This window comes from Pituophis catenifer, unplaced genomic scaffold, assembly GCF_029215685.1.
Source record: "Pituophis catenifer annectens isolate HBS135680 unplaced genomic scaffold, rPitCat1.0.hap2 SCAF_1, whole genome shotgun sequence".
NCBI lineage: Eukaryota > Metazoa > Chordata > Lepidosauria > Squamata > Colubridae > Pituophis > Pituophis catenifer.
The window spans coordinates 32,247,569-32,269,630 of NW_027256881.1; the positions used below are offsets into that span (position 1 = coordinate 32,247,569).

The window sequence follows — 22,062 nt, forward strand, 5'->3', positions numbered from 1 at the left end:
CTCAGGGTGGCTTACAATGCATTAAGTAATAGCCTTCATACTTTTGTATATACCTGCTTAGTAGGGCTTTCGGGGGGGGCCCAAGCGGTGTTCTTTTTGCCCCCACAAACCGGGGTCTTCATTTTACCTACCTCGAAAGGATGGAAGGCTGAGTCAACCTTGAGTCTGGTGAGATTTGAATTTGCAGTAATTGCAGGCAGCTGGTGTTACTTAACAGCACTTTAGTCTGCTGCGCCACCAAGGTTCTTTGTGGCAGCCCTTTAGATATTGAAACACTGCTATCATGTCACCCGTAATTCTTTTCATTAAACTAGACATACTCAATTCCTATATGTTTAGCCTCCATCTAATCATCTGTGTTGCTCTTCTTTGCACTCTTTCCCATCCTCTTACCTGAGAATATTCAAAAAATTCTATCCCTTGTTCTGGAGGAAAAGGTTTTTTTTTTTGCTTCTTGTTTAATAAAGTTTACTGAATCCACTGGTGGGGAGAAATTGGAAATTTCTTTTATTGATATTTCACTAATTTCTTTTATTGATATAGACATCATAGGGTGTTTTTTTTTTGTTTGTTTGTTTCTCTAGCAGATTCCTAATGAATATGTCAGTAGACTTCATTAAAGTCTACTTTTTTATTTTATTTATTTGCCACCCATCTCATTTTGAAGCAATTCTGGACAGCTTACAGCATAAAAATATTAAAATCATCAGACATTTACTGGAACAGCCATTTTACAGAGTGCTTCATTTCATGAACTGCCTAATTTCAGTACAAGTCTTTCCATCTTTATTACCGTTTTTTTTATTACTCTATTACTTTATTACTCCAGATTAGTTTCTGTTCTCATGGAAGAACATAATAGTCTTTGCTAGCAGTAGTGGGTAACAGAGTCTCAAAGGTACTCATTGCCATTGCTCCAATTCTGAAGAAGGCTGAAACTTTGTTTTTCCCATTTGCATAATTAAAGTTGTCCTTTCTGTAATATTGGTTCCTCCTCTTTTGTCACATTTAAGATGTTTGTTTTATAGTGGAAGGGCTTGCTTCTTTTTTATGTTCCTTTATATTGCATTATTAATGGATTGATGGAACAGCATTCATACAAAGCTGCATGGGTTTTAGTGTCTTCATGCAATTTTTTGTTCCATCTCTAGTAAGACATTCTCAGAAGCATTTTCTATTATTTATCTTGTGAAACTCTTTGGATTAATTGCCTTATTTATTCTTATGAAAGGATAAGTATCTTTGACCAGATAATGCATTTCTTTCCATAATCAATAGATTTCAGCCACGATTTGATTCTGTTAGTCTTCTCCAGTTCCTTTTGTCACTTAGAAATGTTATACCTTGGATGTTTGAGGATCCATTGCATTTTATTTGACTGGGAAAAATAAAAATATAAAAATATAAAAATAAAAAACTTTTTATACAACCCAATTTCCTAATGTGTCTTAATTTCTGTGAAACTATGCTATGAAAGTGATCTACAACCACCAGTTTGTATGTATACATGTTGTATGTATGTTTCTGTTCATTCATACGCAAACTTCGTTCCCTTTGCAAAATCATTGTAGTGGAAACTAATTGCCACACCTTTTGGGTATTCATAGTTGGCTGGGCATTCAGTGACAACAAACATGAAAGTAGTTGCCTTTCTAGTGGTAATGAATCGCTATGGAACGTGGGCACTGAAAAAGATTAAAAAGATAGGACAACATAAAATAATAGAAATGGTTAATAAGAACACAGTGGGTTTCAAGAAGAATCAATCAACCAGTTCTGGACCAAATAAAAGTTGACTGCTTCCTTTATTGGTGATCAGCAATGCGTAACTCTCATATTTTGAATAAATGATGTCTATTGATGATTAACCAGGAAGAAAAATGACTACAGCGTGCATGGCAAGGTTGAGGGAAACAGAAAATAAGAGGAAACCACCAATACAGAATGTTGGTCTCATCATTTCAAGAGTCATGTTTTGGTTTTATCAGAAAAGTTCTAAGCATGTAGCTAGATAAAATGCCCCTCCCCACCCTTACTAATATGCTATTTTGTTAAGAAAACAACAGATTGAATTAGTGGATTTCATTTATCTCAATGACTACTATAAATAAACATTTTTTTCTCTTAGCAAAAGAAAGTGAAGACAAAGAAAATCTCCCCAAAAGGACTTCCACAGGTGGCTTCAAATTTACATTTTCCCATTCTACCAGTGCAACTAATGGAGCAAATAGTACAAATAATAAATCTGTTGCAGCTCAAACATCACCAGCAAGTTCAAATGGTTCTTCTTCCAAGAATGCCAATTTGACTACAGCAGTCACAGCTACAAAGGTGAGATAAACATGTGTTATGGAGTTTTGCAGTTTAAAATTATGTTAGTGGTATAAGGACAATTACTGTGAACATCCATATATAACACTTCAAGAATCCAGAGGGGGGATTTGCTCAGTGCGTGAAGTGAAGCTGCATATCTTTTGTCAGTAGTCTATTACAGTGTAATATTGACTTGCAGCTTGTACTGTTTTCAGCAGTCAGATTAGGTTTGACATTTTGTTGTGCCCTGAATTTATGAGTTCATGAGTTGAAATGATTTTCATAGTATGGTCCCCTAGGCATTTGGGTAGTATAATTAGGCAAGCTCTGCTAAATAATGTTATCTATTTTAAGTAGAGTTTGTGCTTTTTATTAAATTATTTTTAATCCTTCTACACTGCCAGTATCACTTTCGTGTGATAAGCAGCCTTATAAATGTTTAAATAAATACATATTGGTAAGTTTAGGCAAGCTGAAACACTTAAGATGTAATACATAGATAATGTTAATAGTATGTGTCACTTAAAATGTATTATTTGGGAGGTTAAATATTTAATAAACTCAAAATGTACTATATTGAAGCCATGAAATGGCTACTTTGCCATATTGATATTGATAGGCATTAGGGTTGTTTCTAATGCTGGATTTTGTATATGCAGGAGAGTTCATGTTCATAGGTGCAACTGTTACGTTTACATTGTTTAAATTGTCCTAGTTTGAATATAGACAGCCTTAGACATGGTAACCAGAATTGTAAATGAACACGTTGCCCTGCTGCATGAGAATAAGATCATCTATACTCTTATTATTTAGCCACATAACCAAGACTTCAAAGCCTCTCCTTAGTATTTTGCCCCAGTATTTTCTATCATGGCAATGTCATTTAGCTATCATAACTGCTGGTCTCTGATCTCTTCTTGGAAAAGCTCTTCTAAAATCAATTCATTGAGTGATAGCTGGCACATTTTGTGGAGAACAAAGTTTATAAAATGGGAAAATGTCATTGCTATTTGTAAGGACTTTCTCCATTGGTTCACATGTGACTCTTTACATCCAACAGGGAAGTTTAGTTGGCCTTGTGGATTATCCAGATGATGAAGAGGAAGAGGAAGAAGAAGAAACGTCCCCAAGAAAAAGACCTCGTCTTGGCTCTTAAAAATGTTGGAACAAACTCTGATAGAGGGTGCTTAAATGCTATGACTGAACTAAATAGTCTGACTCAGAAAGCGTTCTCCCTGGAAAATACATGAGAATACAAGGAGTAGCAAACGAAAATCTACTAGAAAGGTTATGTTCTGAGAACACCACGCTTCCAAAGAACCTAATCCCTTTCTAGTCAAGGAGTCTGCCATTCAGACTGTTAAAAATGTTAAAACAGTGGATTAGTAATCAGCACCTGGAATGAAAGCTTGCCAGAAAAAAATAGTCATCTTGGGTTCTGTGAGGGGATGGGGATGGGAGAAGAAATTTTGATATTGCAGGGTTTCCCCAGTTTGTAGCAAGCTAGAAGAAACTTGTAAGGCTTCAGTTGCAAACCTAGTAATATAACTTCGTAATGGTGCTGTCCATTGTGTTTTTTTTTTTAGCAATTGCCTCTTTTTAAATAGTGAATTCTCTTTCCATTAAAAAAATCAGAATTGGGGACCACTGTTTGCACAGTCAGCCAAATTATAGAGGGTTGCACACTGCTACATAGTGCATGTTGAGTGGCAAATTTATTTTTTTCTCAACTCCATTATTTTGGAAGAAAAAAAAAGAACCTGGGTTCTAAATGCAAGCGGACTAGAAGGAGCTATCCAGGAAAATCATTCTATAGATCATCAGCTTTCCAGGAAAAAAAAAAAACCCTCTAGAAATTATCAATAAACCTTGGTACTTGAAATGACAATTGAATTGCAATTACTAGTAGCATTTTACAGAAATAACATTGAATGGAATTGCTCCCTGCTAATTTCCAAAAATCTTTTCCTTCAGCCATTCACATTTCACATTAGGAAAAGCAGGAGATGTTGTGAAATGCTACCAGAAACTCTTGAACCTTACTTCAACGATATATGGGGGGCAGAGTTAATATACAGCACTATAAACCTAAGGGGTTTAGCATAAAGCTGTTTCTTAAACACATTCCATGTATTTAAGCAAATGTCTAAAAGTACACTAGGTGAATTGATGAAGGCAACCATTTTGAGACTTTTTTCCTTTCAGAGCAACTGAATTGTAAATATTTTAATGTTAGTTTGGCCATATATGATCTGAGATCATGCACACACAAAATTCCCTAAATTACAAATTGTGATAAGAGTGATACAAATTGAAACCAGCAAGAATCCTCAGTTATTGGTCACTCTTAACAATACGTCATGGGTCCATTTCTCCTGGAAATTTCATAGTTTTAATTTTAGCTATTGTTTGAAAAGATGGGCTGTCTGTAGATATGAAGTATAGTTTTTCCATGAAACAGAAGTTTATTTTGTATTGAGGGGGAAAAAAAACCACTGTACTTGTTTTACACCATTTGTATACATGTGGTAATACTAATGCTGACCTGTAAAATTCAGGAATTAAAATGTGACCCTGTAATTCAATGATTAATGGTTTTTTATTGTTTTATTGTTGTAAATGGTAAGTTAATTCAAATTTAGAGATGTGGCCATTTTAGTTTATTTTAATGATAGTGATTTGTACAATTTAATCTGAATCAAATCTAGCAGAAAAAGCAATACTCTTAGATTTGATTCAGTGTGTTGTGATGACTGACAATGTGGTCCGAAGGACATATTTCTGCCCTTTAGGGGCTCCAGGCAACCAACAATGGGGCTTTCCTTTTCTCTTTTTCAATGAAAACTTAGAAGAAGTTACAGAAACAGTTTGCTTCAGCAGATTTTCTATGTTGACTTGCACTTTTTCGACTACTCTTGGCAAGTCTTTACTCTTCATAGAAGTAACTCTTTCCCATAAAACTGAATAACAAACCATAGGAAAATAAAGGTATGCCATTTCCTTGACAGTGATGTTCATCTGGCCTGGATGCAAACTATTTAATAAATCACTGGAAAAAAGATCTAATACACATCTGGATCATTTTCTTTCACCCTACTTCAAAGACTATTAAAACCTTTAAAATATACAGATTCATTTAAGCTGCTTCAATACATGAGAACAAAAGATTTTTTTTTTACTTCAATATAAACAATAGGTGACACTTTAGCCAATATCTGAACACTCAGCAATGATGTGAAAAATGGATTGAATTTCTCCCGTTTAAATTACGCAATCTGCCTCAGGTACATACTTCCATCTCAGCTCTTTTAGTCTGGTTTCTTTGCCACAAGACAGCCTACATTTCAAATGCCTGGGGTCCTTCAACTAAGGTTTTTTTTTTTTTTTTTAAAGATGACATCTGCCAACATGTCTGAGTTAAATACTATTTTAATAAAAAGTTATATGAAATGTGGATGATCTGTGTTTATACTGTGTTACAAGAATGAAAAGTTTTCTTACCACCGAGGTAGAGTTTTTAAGTTACTCTGACTAATGAAATAAGCAATACTAGAAAGCTCTTTGGCATAATTATGATTACAATGAAGCTGAATGGTATATTTTAAAAAATTAGTCATGGCATAGGCTCATTTAAAAGGTTTGGAAATGCTAACATTCAACAATCTGATTAATCATGCTATCATTTGTACAATGCATACCAAGCCTGATTCACACAATGACAGAGTTTAAATCCAGACTATAAATAAGTTGATCTTAAAACAATGGGAATTGAGCTCAACAAATATAATTAATTCCTATGAAATTTAAAGAGCTACCTTGAGTACCATTATTATGAATAGCAGTAAATCCTATGAGATACTAAAATCTTTTCTATCTGCTTGTGATAACAGACACGGTGGAGCACATGAGTGAGATTTCCCCAGTTTTCAATTAGTGTATGAACTGTTGCCCATGTATGTTTTTCCCATCTCTTGGTTAGGATGATGAGGCTATCTTAAGACAAAAAATAAGTTTAGCCAATTTAATGTTTTAATAAAAGTATTTGACAGCAACGTTCAAAAAGTAATATTAAATCCAACGAAAGTACAACAGTGACCAGCCTGACCCAGCATATATCAGAAATAGCAAGAAACAAAATAGTGGAATCTATTAAAAATATTGAGTCATTGCTTTCCACTCTACGTTTGAACCAATTTAAAGAATTACTGTTTTTATAATATATAAAATCAAGTTAATGCATGGAATGGTTGTAAGCAAACAGTTCATGGTTAAATATATAACCTTAGAAGCAGTTTCTTTAAACTATCGCTTATTAATAACTTCTTCTTTTAATTTTGCTGCAAGGATTCGCTTCTTTAACAAACTTTGTTCCTCTTCTTCTGACATTGCCTGAAAAGAAAATATATATTAGCTTGCAGTAATTATGGCTAACTACATTTATATTTAGTATTCTCATTGATTTCAATGAAGTTTCCACTCAAGATAAATTGGATTGAAGGCAAAAGATAAAAACAATTTGTAGAACATGTAAATAAATGTTAGTTTCTATTTGTACAAAAATAAAATCATTACCATTTTGTAGGTTATATTAAAGCAAGAAAAGCAGTAGATAAAATGCTACTTCACATATTAGAAAGGGCAAACTCTAGCTCTGTCCTGGACAGGAATATGTGTGATTGTGATTTCAGTTCTTATTTGTACAGTATTTATGCCTAATGTTTAAAGCATTCCCTTATAATAGTGTTTTCCTATTTATCTGCTCTGAAAATTTGTTAACAGCTTTAACGCATTGCCAATGAAGATTGTCCCAATCATCAATGGGAGAGTAAAAATGTTCAATATCATCCTTCCTTCAACTGGCCTAAAGAATGCTAGCAACTTATCGCTTTGAGACACTTTTTTCTTACTTTTAACAGGAAAAAAAAATCACACTGGCGTAAGATAGCTGTATGCCACTATGGGCAGAGTCAAAGGAGCCTATCTCTAGACCTATCCCTATTTAGTCAAAGGCAGAGGATGCCATGTCAAATAAACAAAATAAATTTCTAAGGTAGCCCAATTTTTTTCCTACGGTCACTGGACTTTAGATGGTATTTTGGCAACTTCATAAGAGGTTTAACAGTCAAGCACAATGCAGCTGCAGCTGAATGAATGGAATTAGTTTTGCCAGGAACTACTCAGGAACTGAATTAACTTTTTCTAGCCACAGTCATCCTCACGAGATTTAGCTGTTTTCACTATCTGCCCTCCACTGCCTCCAACTAAGTAAACAAGGCCTTTAAATAGATTAACTTGTTTGTTTTAGTAAAAGTATCTCCTTGAGACTGATGTACATTTCCAGATTAGAATCATGTTTTTCCAAAGTAGACTGATCTTTAAAGAAGACAGACGGTTACAGACAGGCAATTTTAATTCTGTTATCCTTCACCTCTTTAGAAGTGGACAGTTCTTCTTTCTCTTCTATATTTTGTGGTGGGATACTTGTTTTTGATTTCTTCTTCAAAGCCATCAATGCATCTCGTTTCTGCTTTAGATAGTCCTCACGCTCTCTCAGCTCTTTTGCTCCAAGTTCTGATAATTTCTATTTGAATTTAAAAATCAGATTTTATATATAGTTTCTGAAAAACATTTTTATCAGATACAGTTGCTATAAAACGAGAGAAAAAATGCAACATTGTGCAGAACTGCTCAAAACCTTCCCAAATTCCATCCAGGTCACAAAATATGGGTAGCAGAAGAAAGTTTATTCTATCATGCTCTTTCAGCTGAAAATGAGACTGAAAAACAGTGTAGAAAAAATGAGAGTAAGAACAACTTGCCACTTCCTGCCAAACTCCCCATTTACTCTGCATCTGAGAAGCCGACATGGAACATAGGAAAATGTGATCCTATGTTTGCATCTTGCTGTGATGTTGGAATTAAAAGGAACACAGAAAGCTCAACATATGAAAAATCAAACAATTAACAATGGACATCTTAAGCAACAGCGAATTAAGATTGATTGGAATTGATTTTTCAGTCAAAAGATCATATTCAGGATAAAAAGTAAAGAAAGAAAGCACTGCTCTTAGGTGGGGTAAAGTAAGAACTTTGCTACAATGCAGTCAATGACCAAATTAATTGATATTTATGACTTCCAACCACTGATGCAGAAGTTTACATGATCAAGTTCAATTTGAAATTGTCAGAACATGCAAACAAGATACAAATAAAATGTGCTGCTTGTGACTGGAGACTGGAACTTTAGTTGGTTAGGAAACTGAAATGAAGCAGGAGACCATCTTAACTAATTTCTGTGGCTCCATTGATTTCTCTGTAGCTAACACTGCCTTCCAACAACCAAAATGATGCCCTACACATAGGCATTAGCAGATGGAAGTACATAAAAATCAAATCAAATAATTGCAAAAAGGAGATGGAAGAATCCATTACAGCATCAAATTTACGGCCAGATGCTGTCTGTGGAACAGATCACAAACCGCTCATATGTAAATTCCAAGTTAAAATGAAAAAGCGTGTCAGTTTCCATAATAAGATCTTGCAGATATGCCCATCATTTTCCAGAAAGGTCATTGATAGAGAACCAGAGGAATTATAGAATGAACTTAAAGAATTTGTTAAATAGAATGTGAAAAGAGACTGCCAAAAATGAAGAAAAAGAAGAAAGCAAGTGGATATCATAACGAATCATGGAAATTGCTAAAAAGAAAAGAGAAGTCAAAACCAAGAAAATAAAAAAATCGCAGAAAGATATTAAACAAAAGAGTTTCAGACATGTGTTAGAAGAGATAAGTAGTAGTATTACAACAACATCTAAAGACACAGAAGATGGAAAGAGACATGGAAAAACAAGGAAAGATCTCTGAACTTAGAAGAAAATTCCAACGTTGAATTGGTATGTCAAACAATGCCAAGGGACACATAGCAACTGGTTTAAAAGAGATCAAAGGAAGATGGAAGTAGTGTACCAATGTACAGATGGTGTAGAGATGTCAACATCCAAGATACTCAGAAGATATTGCCTACTTACAAGAACCTCTAACGCCCAGCAGACCTTCAGGGAACACTAAGCTATCCATAGAACCCTCTGGAGTTCTTAAGTTGATTGGGGTAAGCTGATCTAATGAGCCCTATCTCCATCCAGGTTCGGATGCCGCCAAAGCAATCAGAGAATGATCTAATCATAACAGAAGTCCACAAATAGTCTACTCTTCTCTACTGCTCCCCATCATTGAAACTTACCTTTTGCTATCTGACTGGATCCTGGGATGAATACAATACATTTAAATACCTGATAAAACTGCTTTTATCACTTTTACAATAATTGAGCTTATATATCAGTTTTTCTATGATGTTTCTTCCCTTGTGGCTTGCTTTAATCGGTAAGCTACAAGGAAGGCTTTGTATTATTAGGTATGCACAACATCTATAAGGTCCTAAAATTTTATTGTTATAGAGTTATTGCAAAGTTATATGTGTGTGTGTTACAAAATATTAGTTCAATAATATTTTAAATAAAGTGAGCATGCAGCTTACACGTCCTTCTAGCACTCCTTGCTTTGTTACATATTCAGAGACATCCCCAACTGCTTTCCTGCAACTATCTTCCTTCAGTTTGACAGAGGAATGATCTTGAATAGATACATCGTTTTGTTTTGCTTCTGGACCTAAATATATATTGAAATAAATGCATATACTCATATGTCTGCCATATACGAATATATTAATCATCTATAACTTGAATAGTTAAAATCAAAGGTTTCTAATTTAATTTTTCACTTCTTAGAATAATTGCCAACTTGATGTAATAGGCAAAGCAATTCACAGTTAAATTTGATGGAAACGTGTCCTCAGCCATTAGACAAGGAAAGCCACTATTTTCTTTTTCCATTTTACAACTACAAAAAACTAAATAAATCCATAGCAGAACTGGAATTCAGTATCAATTCATACAGATCTAAAATAAAAAAATGCTTTTTGGCATTTGGATCTAGAGCTGCAACTTTGAATAACAGAAAAACTACAAACTAAATAAATACATTTCATGAACAAATTACTTTCAGGTAATGCTGAATTACACAATGAATATGTACTAACTTTTTTCCTTTTTTCTCCAACTGTGCCATCCAATTGGTATAACCAGTAGCCATGTGTTCAGAAGCAAAAACATACTTCCTTAAATTTATCTTGAAATGAAAATAAGGATTTTGTTTATGATGGAGTTTTGACCAATTGCTATAATGGATATTTAACACCCAACTAACAAAGTTTGGCATCAATTTAGTTGAAGCAAGAAATTTCTTTCAACAGAAATATGAATAAATACCCTAAGTATGTTTAATAAAAGAGCCAGGTAGTAGTTAAACCACTAGGTTAGATACTGTGAGACAGTGAGTTTGTCCTGCATTAAGCCCGAAGCCAGTTGAGTGATTTTAGGTCAGTCACTCTCCTAGAAGGCAGTGAGAAACTATTTCCAAAAATGTTGCCAAGAAAACTACATGGACTTGTTCTGTCAACAGGAGTCAAGCTGAACTTGAAAGTACACACAGTCACAAAGTTTAATATAAATGTGGCAAATACCTGAAAATAATCATACCTGGCAATTTTGTAGTGTGTTCTAGAGACCTCCTAGGTCCTGCACTTTCATTAAAATGTCCTGGAGATTTATGTGCAGCATCAGGTGATTTCAGTTTATCATGTGCCTGAATTTTTCAGAAAAAAATAGTGAGAAATCAATTTAAGTATTACAAAAGCAGCAAATACAGTAAAAACCAACATGTCATAAAATACACTATTTAATAAATGTTATTTAAATCTAGTTACTTTCTTCATTATTAAAGTAGGTAGCAGGATGTAGGAATAATTAAAATATTAAGATTGAGTTATCCTAAAGAAAGATTGGGCTTCTGCAAGATTTTCTTTCATCTATTGTTTCCTGTACTTTTCTTACAAATTAAACATGTTTCTTATAAAGTTACAGTTCACAAATAAAAATAGTCTCTCATTAAAAAAAGAAAAACTATCAAAACCTTTTTTTCACAGTACTCCGCAAACACCTTAGCACAAAACGCTTAAATGTATAGGGAAAGGAGTTTATTATGCAAATTTCTATCTCAATCAACTTATCCAACACAGTAACTTGGGTAAACAAACCCAGAACAATATAGTGATGTAAGTTTTCATGGCTGGCATCAACGAAGCAGTGATGAATTTTCAGGCAAATGGCCATAATCTAGTTTTGTGTAATGTTTTGCCAGCAGTTATGACTGGCATCTTCTGAGGCAGAGTAAACTGCTTTGTGGTGAACCTCTCTGCAGCTCACAGGCAACTAAGTACTGAGAAAAAGGCAGCTTTCATGATTGTGTCACGAGGAAGCAATGTACTACCACTGCACAGGGATGAGTCAATTAATTGGAAGAACTTTTGAATTGGTTGACTATGTTATGCATCAATTACAATTCTAAGTATCAGTTTTTTGGTTTGTCAGGAACAAAAATGTCGTGGCTCCTCTTCCTCCACCATTGGCACTTTTAAGAGCAGCATCGCCCTGCAATTCCAGCCCCAGACTTTTAAGTAGCTCAATGCCTTGCTCCAAAGAGGTAATCCTATATTGTTTCCCATCATACATAAACCTCATAAATACTGGGTATCCCCATGCATACTTTATCTCCCTTCTCTTGAGCTCTTCGGTGATTGATTTAACACTACGCCTCCACTTAATTGTTTAGTGACAAAGATCATTATACACTTGAACTGTGGATCCTTGAAACTTCAATAAAGCTAACGACCTCAGCTTCATCATCAGCTGCTCTTTTTTGTAATAATTAGAAAATAATTAGAAAATTTTACCAAAATGTCTCTGGGACAAGACCCAGAGTTGCAAAAAATGATTTCAATTAGTAGGAATATGCTGATCATTTTATTCCATCAATTACGAAAAATAAATGTCATTTATTCATTCATTATTTATTTATTTAAATTTATATACCACTCATCTCACTATCAAGCAACTCTGGGCAGCTTTTACTGAAGACTGAATTTACTGAAGATAATAATTGTATAATTGCAACCACTTGGAGTTTTGTTGAATTGATTTCCCAATATACCTCATTATTTCTTTTCCTTTCTTGCTCTAGATCATATTCTTCCTTAGATTTCCTGAAAAGATAAACAGGAAATATTTTAATATATACACTGCCTTACCATTCTTTAACAGTCATATGATGGTTGCAGTTTATTTAAGTAAATAAATCTAAATAAATACAAACCAGAAATAGTTTTTAAAATGACAAGACAAATGAGAAGAAATTTAGTTTTACCACTCTCTATTGAAATATCTCTTTAAAATGTTGATAAGAAACATAAGACTAGCATACAAAATTAAAGCTAACACAATGAAACAGAATGTAATAGTCAGAATACAGTTCAAGTAATTGGGAACAAAAAATTAAGAGAGCAAAGACCTCACGGAAAAAGTGAATTCTGAGGCTGGACTTGTGGAGAGAAGTGAGAGGTCACTATGAATATTAGGCATAAGTAACCCAGGGAACACAATTCATGACTTCTGTTATTTAGACATAGGGAGGACAGTCAAAGAGCCAATCACTCTCATCCTAATCTACATCACAGGTTTGTAGGTCTGAGGATAAAATAAGAGATCCCTTAATGCACTCCTTAAAGAAAATCCTATAAATCCCTATATTCATTCTTTAAAGAAAAAAAGCTGAACGGATTTGTTTCTAGTGACTATGAAATAAAAATATAAAGACTCTAGAACAGGGGTCAGCAACCTGCGGCTTAGGAGCCGCATGTGGCTCTTTCACCCCTCTGCTGTGACTCCCTGTCACTCAAAATATGAATCACAACACAATGTGCAACACTGGCCGGGACGCAATTTATTGAGCTTTTTATTGAGCTTTTCAACCCCCGGTTAGACAACCATGGATAAATCCAAGAAAAGAAATAAGTTTCAGAAGAAAACAGAATGTTTAATTCAACTACATATGCTAGTTTTGTGGCTGCTCAAGAAAGTCAGGCATGGGAAGGGTTTTGTGGCTCCCGGTGTTTTCTTTTCTGTGGGAAACAGGTCCAAATGGCTCTTTGAGTGTTTAAGGTTGCAGACCCCTCCTCTAGAGTGTGAGGTTCATCTCTGTTTCTTGGCTGAGGGAGCTAGCATTTCTGTGGTCATGGGGCTAGCATGGCTATACCCCAAAAGCACATGGGATGCTGTTACCTTCCCACTGAAGTGGTACCTATTAATCTACTTGCATTTGCATGCTTTTAGACTGCTAGGTGGACAGGAGCAGGGACAGGAAATCACTGTCCCGGCCTGTCAGCTTTCCAGCTAACAGATTCAGTGTGTTGAGCCATTGAGCCCCAACTATGAAGTAGTTTGCCTGTATTTTCTTCCAATATGTTAAGTTTTTTTTTTTAATTTCCCAGTATAGGCTGGGATTGTTGGATGTAAGCTAAGTAACAAATTTAAGATTCTGCTTAGATTTTAGGGTGAACAAAAGCGGGCTAGAAGATCCCATCTATAAAAGCTCTCAGAATAGAAGTTCTATATAAATATAAATTGAAAAATAAATTACAATAGCTGTGAAACTTCCAAACTAAAATTCTCAGAAGGTAAGAGACTTTTATTATTTAACATACTTTATTTACTCAAATTCAAAATAAGTTATATTTATTCAAGTAAGCACATAATATTGCAAGCAGCCAAACTTACAGTCATAATATAATACAATCCTAAATCTTTCAAGTCAATGTGAATGACATACATTTCTGAAATATTCCATGGTTAAAAAAAAAAGGCACTAAGCAATTGAATGAAAAAATGTTTAAAACAAACTTAACAAGCAGACTAATGTCTAATGTTTCTGCAAGGTTTCTCTCTCTTTTTTCTCATTTATTGATTGAGCAAAATGGAAAAACTGCCCAGAAAAGGAAGAAAGTCACTTTAGGTTCACTACTTGCTATCAATGTCCTTCTGGATCCAAGCCTACAGATGCCTTAAGACCTGGCAATAAAATAATATACAAGTAGGTTTTTTAGCAACTGCCTTGTTAAGTGACCGTCCATAAATACAACGGTAATAAACTAATAAAAAATGTTATTTGACCAATGGTTGCACTTACTCTCAAATTTTTCCACCTTACAACAACACATGTGCGGTGAAAATAACACTGGCATTGCTGCACAAGAGAACTTTATCTAAATGAGGAGGCAGCAACCAGCAATCTTCACAGCATCTTTCTCTCTCTCTGTCATGTAGTTTGCTTAGTGACTCTTTTGCCAGAAACAATTGCTAAATGAGGACTACTTGCAATGACACTATCTAAAACAAAGATTTAAGAAGAAATGTAACATTTCCCATTGCCCTTCAATAAAAATATAATCAATATTTACTTATGCATTGGGCTAAAAGCGTATCTCAAACTTTCCAAATACTTAACCATATATTTCTAATTTAACACAGAATGGAATAATGAATCCTCAGTCACTATGTGTGCAAAATGCTTTCAAGTGCAAATTAGGTGGATCTTGTGGCAATCAAGTTTTATTTTAAGAGGCCATATCCAAGTACATGTATATAAAACAAGGGAAAAAACTATTTTTAACCTAAGAACCTCTCTTAGTATTTTCATTTCTTCTTCTTCAGTTTCAGTATATACATCAGATCCATCAGTCAAACAGTCAGGTAGCACACCTATTTTATGGTGAAAAAAGAGTAAAAGGATCAATAGGTGATTAAAGTAATGACGAACTATTCAAATAATTATCAAAATCAAGAATTTTTTCTAGAGTAGAAAATAAATTATATTCAAAATATTGCTTTAATTTATTCATGTCGTGATTTGAAGATAGCAAACTGAATTATCATCAAAGCTTGTTTCTAAATGAAATGTATATTTCTCTTTACACATGGCAATCTCAATGAGATTTATTGAGATTGACAATTAAGTTGTAGACTTCTGACTTTAGTATTTAGTATGAAATAAAATACTGCACAAGGTAATATAACTATCCTTTGATTTTAGGAAGATTTCTAACAGATATATTTGCCATTGCCTTTATATTTGGCTGTTAAATGCTGTTTCCTTAGAAATGGTTTTAACCCACATATTTTGTATGTTAATAGAATGGTTGACTTTGTTTCTTTTAATAAAATCATTTTTTTCAATTGATACTAGATCAATTTCTTCACACATGGAAAAGTAAATATAGTAAATAATCACTGTCAAGATAGTTTAAAAGCAATAATATACTTCAGACTATCTATGCAAGCAATTGCAATGGGTGATGAAAACAAAAGCCAACTAGTAAGATACTAGCTTAATCTTCTGACTGAGGAAACCTTTCAGGATATCTCCTTCATCTTAATTGCATACTGGCTTTTCTTTTTACCTTTTCAGCTTCCCATTGCCTTTCTTATTTCCTTTCCTTTCCTTCCTTATTTTTCCTTTTTGCCCTATTTAGTTTAGTCTTTTAATGCCTCTCTTCACCTTCGTTTGTTTGTTTGTTTGTTTGTTTGTTTGTTTCGTATAGCATACATTTGTCAGGAAGATCTACACTTTACAGAGTAGTCCTGACAGCCTAATTGCTAGTTCGTTTGGTTTCATAACTAGCTTGGCTGTGGTATGTAGCAATCTGGCTAATGGCGTTCGAGTTGTCCAGCACCAGCTCTCGTTCTCCTTGTGCAGCTAGCCTTTCTCAACTGAGTGGTACCCATTTATCTACTCACCATAATGCTTTCAAACTGCTGGGTGGGCAAGGCAGGAGCTAGAGACGAGTGATGGGAGTTCACCCCATCCCACGGTGCTACCAGGCTCCAAACCACCAGAGTGTCAAACATTTCTGGTCAGCAGATCTGGCATCCTTAAACTGCTGCGCCACCAAGCCTCCTTGATCAGTATTGATTTTATTCATCTGACTTGGCTATATATATATCCAGGTTTAGGGAATCCACTTAAACCCATGTTCCAGCTAATCACAGCAAATGAAAATATTGTTCTATTTATTATTTCTTACCATTTCTTTCTTGAATTATTCTAATGGCCTGCAACTGCATTTCAATATTTTTCTGGACCATCATTTCTTTAAACAATCTGAAATCTTCTGCTGCCAGTACTGGCTGCAAAATGGCCTGAAAGGAATGAAAAGTGTTTTATTTCAGAATGCCAACAAATTCAAAATTTAAACAATTCAAAATTTCCTTATGACAATAATCAAAATATTAGGAAAAAGACATATAGTAAGATCTCAGGTATGGCAGACATAAAGCCAAAACCAATTTAGCTTTAAGACTGCTTTGGAGACTTCTGTTTTTTTATTTTAACAAGGATATATTGGAAGAAGCAATGTCCCAAACGTGAGCATTCAGTAGCATTGAATGTTCTGAACACTGAATTGCTCAGTGGTTGTTCTAGAACCACTGAACAATCTATGAGCAACTCATAGCTGATTGATTAGTTGATTGCAAGATACATTCATTGCCATTGAGGAAAATTTCAGTCCCTAATTCTTCCATAAGGACAATAAGGGTCCCAATTGTGCTAGCAATCCATGTCTATTTCTTCTGTGGACCAATCTGATTCTTTTGTGTCTGGCCAGAATGTTAGCAATTTTGAGTAATAATTCATAAATTCCATTATTTTTCAATGTGTAATTTTAAATCACATTTGCCTAACTCTGTGGTTTATAACATTATTCATATACATCAGCATAATCCTATTATTCTAAATTGATAAAGTGCCTTTAAGTGAGAATTGAGCAACATAAAATCCCTAAAAGCACTCTGTAGTTCCCAAAGTGCCACACTAAGCCAATTTCCGGTGCCATACAGTCCAATTTCCGACTATAAAAATAAAACAGTAGCAAAATAGGTACATTAAATCCCAAACTAACTGGGGAAAAGGGACAAAAAAGTTCAGCTAGATCAATTCCAATGACTTGCAGGTCTCATCAATCAAAAATGGTTTTTAACAAGTACAATATTAGTCAGAAAAAGATTGCTCACTGCTATTTTTAATTTTGTTAAAAAGTTTACCTGGGAGGTTCGAGTTTTAGCAAGAGGAGACATACAAGCTTCCTGGAACTTGTCCTCATTAATTCCAACTTCTTTAAGATAACTATCTAATAATTTTTCAACCTTTAAAAAACAACAAAAACAGATATTTTTTATTCATCTTTTTACCAAAGAAATGGGACATAAATTACTTTAAAAATGAAGAAATACAATAGTTGTGGCTTCCATTCAAAATACAATGAAATCAGATTCAGATTCATAAATATAAATCTAGAGGTTAACATCTAAAATCACATAAAAGGTTTATTAGTGGATGAATGACCTCCCACAACAGGATTTCCTCTGTTTCTGCTGCATCTCCCAAATCTGCTCTGAAATACTCCTAAATCCCTCAGTATTTTTGTATATTATACATATTTTATTATATAGGGTTTTTTTCTTGCTGCATGACACAGAGTCACACTGTTTGAGATGACTGGCCTTATAAATGTAGCTAAAATATTTTTTTAAAAAATAAAACAGTAGTTACAAGGAAAAGAGAGATGTTCCTCCAATATTGAAGTTCAGATGTCTCCTCCATGTTATTTAATACCAAATAAAACAAGTAGGAGCGGTATGAGGCAGACTGAGATATCAGCAATACACTGATAATAGTCCATTGTACTCATTACCTAGGCAGAGCTGAGATGGAAGTCCTGAATCAATGTTTGGAACTAATTTGGACTGGATGAGGAGAAACAATCTCAGATTAAACCATCATGACTGATTATACTAGTATTACCAAGAATGTTAAATTTGTTTCTATAATAGACCATGTATGTGGAATATTTTATTTTAAATATTTTTACTCCCTTTCAGCACTCCATCCACATTCTTAGTTTATATTTTATTTCTGCATTCAAGGTGATTAATCCTTTTTCCTAAAAGCTAGTAATTTTGATTTTGAACACATGAGCTCAATATTCAGTGATGTTTACTAAAAGCAGCAGGATAGACCCTAACAAGTTACAGTTTTAAATTCAGCAAGGGAAAAGAGAAGAAAAAGGATGACAGGGAAGAATTTGCAGTTATTTTGGTTATATTTGCTTGGGCTTAGTTAAAGAGTAAGAAAGCTAAAAATGTTATACCAAAACGTTTCATGAGAAAGATGATATTATTTATCTTCTCAAATGCCTGGGAAACTGGGAAACAAGCATTTGGAAAACATTGGAAACACAGAACATCTGTACATTCTTCTTTTATCTGGAAAACATATAGCTAGAATGAAGAAAGCTATGCCTAGAAAACTTAAAGATATATAGGTCATAAAATTAAAAGTACTTAAGTTTTCAATATTCATGTAATACAGCCCCTTTCCTTTTTAATAGACCTTCTACGAAAAGACTCTGTGAAAATCATTTAGAAGGGTATTCAGTATTGATTCTGATTCTATGAGTAAGATGGGTGGCATATAATTCAACAAATAAATAAAATATATTCTTGTAGGGATCTACAGCAATCCAGACTCAAAATAGAAAAGATGGATTCAGATCTTGTGTGAGTTGGCACATCACACATATAACACCTCCTTAATCAATGTATATTTTCTTGGAATACATAAGTACTAAATTATATAAATACATAAGAATCTCTGATTTCCCATTTTACCAAAAAATGAAACTACATTTTATAATATATTCAAAGAGATACACAGCACATTTCTGCTTTAACATATTATGTTTTAAAGGCTAAGGAATTCTACTTACCAAAGCTTTATATTCCTGATGAATTTCAGTGTAAGATAACTTGCTTTCTTCCTCATCATCAAAAACTGAAAAAAGTAATATTTCGTGGTTCTTTACAATATGCAAACTAAAAAAAGTTTCATCTAGTAATATCTTAAAATTGCATTTTGCACGCAACATTTATCTGAACTAAAATATAAAATATATAAAAATAAAAGCTCCAGCTCGTACAAAATGTGTTGTGCAGGCACATGTTGTGTTGGGTGTTTAGGCACCCAAAGAGGGTGCATGTAACACATCTGCAAGCTAGTACACTCTCTCGCTCTCTTTCTCTCTCTCTTTCACTCTCTCGCTCATTCTCTCTCTCTCTCTCTCACACACACACACACACTCTCTTTGTTTATTTATTTATTTATTTCAGGAACCTGCAAGAAAGTGTTTGGAAGATCTGACAGCTCATCTGAGCCAAGCCACTCTGTAATCTTGACTCAATGAACAAATACAGTAGCAGCTTCAGTGTCCTAGACCTAGGAGATTACTTTAGGAATTTTTGTTTTAGCTTTTTGAAAAGCAGCTACTAATTGCTCCTGGGATGATAAAAATAATCACCAAACACCACTGTGCTACCGAAGTTCTTATTTTTAATTCTACTAAGGTCCATAAATGCATTAAATAAAAGCATTCTATATTTTTTCATCCCACTCTTTAAAATATTGAGCAGATGTCAAGGGATAGTCTGTATTAAAGAAACATACATACAAATCAGTAGTGGGTTTCAATTTTGGTCGCTACTGGTTTGCTCGCAGGCGCGCGTGCACACATGCGCACATGCAACACTTCTGCACATGTGCACAAGCTTCTGTGCATGTGCAGAGACCTCCAGGTGGGTGGGTGGAACCTCCCGCCGCTACCGATTCGCCAGATCCGGGACGAACCAATAGCAACCTACCACTGATACATACATACATACATATTTACTGGCAAAAGTTTTTAACCTGCCAGTATACTTTAATACTTTTACTGCTATTTATTTAAATTTATATACCACCAAATAATTTTAACTCCCAGCAGTTTACAGTAAACTAAAATATAACAAAAACGCCTAGTATAAGAAAAATGAAAACAACTACAGTTTAACAGAACCCTCCTGATAAAAGGGGGGAAATACTTAAAATTCCACACACTCCATTGCCCCAGAACCCAAAATAACTGCATCGTTTGGAGCTGTACTGGTTCCTGATTTGCTTCCAATTCAAGGTCCAATTCAAGATGCTGGTGGTCACCTTTAAAGCCCTCTATTATTTGGGATCAAATTATTTGAAAAATTATCTTTTCCCAGTTACAACCACCAGATCAGGGAGGCAGGGTACATTGTTGGTCCCCTTTATTAAAGGTCCATCTAGTGCAGAGGTGTCAAACTGGCGGTCTGTGGGCCAGATGCTTCACGTGAAGGCCACGCCCACCCTAGCTCCGCAAAGGGGAAAAACCATGACAAAATGTCATGTGATGGCAATGTGACGCCACAAGTTTGACACCCGTGATCTAACGGGAACAAGAAGGACTTTCTGTGTGGCTCCCTCCCTGTGAAGCATCATCCCCATAGAGATAAGATTGGCTCCTACCTTGACACTCTTTTGAAAGTCTGGGAAGACAGGCTTTTACCATTAGGCCTAGGACCCCAGGATGATGTAGAGCCCACCAAGAGGTTTGATTGTTGTTTGGGGAGGGCGGGGGGATGGATTTTGTATTTGGGGTTTTTCTTCTGTCAGCTGGCCAGAGTCACTATGAATGAGTAGGTGACCACATATTTTTTCTTTAAATATGTCAATAACTCTTTTTTTTTTAACTTCAGATCTCTCATCTTAAAACTTCATAAAGAAGAATAGCATGCTACTCTTACCAAATAAAATATATGACACTTTCTCTCCCCTGCAGCACAGCATCCTAAATCTCCAATTTGCTGAAAAATCTAAAACATTGCTATGGTAGAACGTCCCATCCTTCCAAATCACTCATTTCGTAGGTTTCCATTAAATTCAACAATACATCTTAATTTGGGGGGAGGGGGTGTTTAATAATTCTACGCATTGTACATCGTAAGGGAAAAATAAACATCCCCTTGGTTAGGGGACTCACCGAAATCAATGGGATACTAAAATATTGAGCTTCGGCTGAATCGTGACCAGCAGCCACTCCCATTCCTTATGACCTACCGTAATGCGGTGATAATGATTGCGATAATAATCCACAGCCCGTTAAACGCAACTATACAGAGGAATGAAGAAAATCACCACCCGAGGATGGCCATTCGGACACGGCGACAAGCCTATTGGCGGGATTTCCACAGGCCCCGCAGCTTTCTCACCTTCACACTTGTGCTCCACAAACTCCAGAATGGGAATAGACCACGCGGGGCTGCGGAGAAAGCCGGCGATGCTATCTACCACCCACTCCACTTCAGCCTCGACGTCCGCCTCTCCCTCGGTCGCCATCACATCTCCCCTCCCCTTTTGCTCCCACGCCCTCAAGCGCAGGAGCTCGCGCGCGTCCCGCCCTGTACGGCGAAATGAGACAATATGCGCGTGCGCCGGAGGGGAGGAAAAAAAAAAAAAGATGACAGCTAAACTCCGGCGACGGTTGGGCTTCGATTTGCCGTCACTATGGCAATCGTCGTCACTAAAAGGTGGGGGGGAGGAAGGGTCTAAAATAAACTCACGCGAGAAAAAGCGCGAGATCGTACCCAACTCAATAAGCATGCGCCGCTCTTCCCCCTTGCTGTCCAATTTTATATATATATATATATATATATCTTTTGTAAGAGCCGGACTTCCGTAACTCAACAGTTTGAAGCACGTGGAGGGAGAGGCTCGGCATGTTGCCTTTTCTCAAGATTGCCTAATTGCATTCCTGCAGTCTTTCAATTGCCAGAAAGATATGCAGACGTTAAGTGCGCTGCCTGCGTCAGAGATGAAGCTGGAGAGGGGCCGTTAAGAATTT

At 35.3% G+C, this 22,062-nt stretch overlaps 2 protein-coding genes across 4 annotated transcripts in view; one reads left to right on the forward strand and one right to left on the reverse strand.

Moving 5' to 3' along the window:
* Window positions 1-5,767, forward strand: part of PPP4R3B (protein phosphatase 4 regulatory subunit 3B) — a 50,300-nt gene extending 44,533 nt beyond the window's left edge. For both annotated transcript variants that reach the window (XM_070932231.1, XM_070932233.1), the window contains exons 15-16: window positions 2,129-2,331; window positions 3,374-5,767. In XM_070932231.1, the coding sequence (XP_070788332.1) occupies window positions 2,129-2,331; window positions 3,374-3,469 (299 nt within the window). In that variant the 3' untranslated portion in view covers window positions 3,470-5,767. The remainder of the gene's footprint in view (window positions 1-2,128; window positions 2,332-3,373) is intronic.
* Window positions 5,768-6,320: 553 nt separating this feature from the next.
* On the reverse strand, window positions 6,321-21,598 carry CFAP36 (cilia and flagella associated protein 36). Of its 2 annotated transcripts, XM_070947556.1 has the most exons (10): window positions 21,431-21,590; window positions 19,087-19,151; window positions 17,363-17,464; window positions 16,345-16,459; window positions 14,935-15,022; window positions 12,420-12,471; window positions 10,910-11,015; window positions 9,850-9,980; window positions 7,742-7,894; window positions 6,321-6,702 (listed from the first exon to the last, which is right to left on the reverse strand). In XM_070947556.1, exons 1-10 carry the CDS (start codon window positions 21,555-21,557, stop codon window positions 6,616-6,618), a joined length of 1,026 nt encoding a protein of 341 aa, XP_070803657.1. In that variant the 5' UTR covers window positions 21,558-21,590; the 3' UTR covers window positions 6,321-6,615. The 2 variants fall into 2 exon arrangements, with proteins under 2 accessions (XP_070803657.1, XP_070803666.1); XM_070947565.1 differs by lacking the exon at window positions 7,742-7,894 and having other exon boundaries at window positions 21,431-21,598.
* Window positions 21,599-22,062: the final 464 nt, after the last annotated feature.

Excerpts from the sequence above, each read along its gene's own strand:
- CFAP36 (XM_070947556.1), bottom strand. The coding sequence starts at position 21,557 with ATGGCGACCGAGGGAGAGGCGGACGTCGAGGCTGAAGTGGAGTGGGTG. Across the intron at positions 12,472-14,934 it reads ATACTAAGAGAGGTTCTTAG|GAAATCTAAGGAAGAATATG; the intron begins GTTAAAAATAGT and ends TTATCTTTTCAG. Across the intron at positions 9,981-10,909 it reads ACACACTACAAAATTGCCAG|GTCCAGAAGCAAAACAAAAC; the intron begins GTATGATTATTT and ends ATATATATTTAG.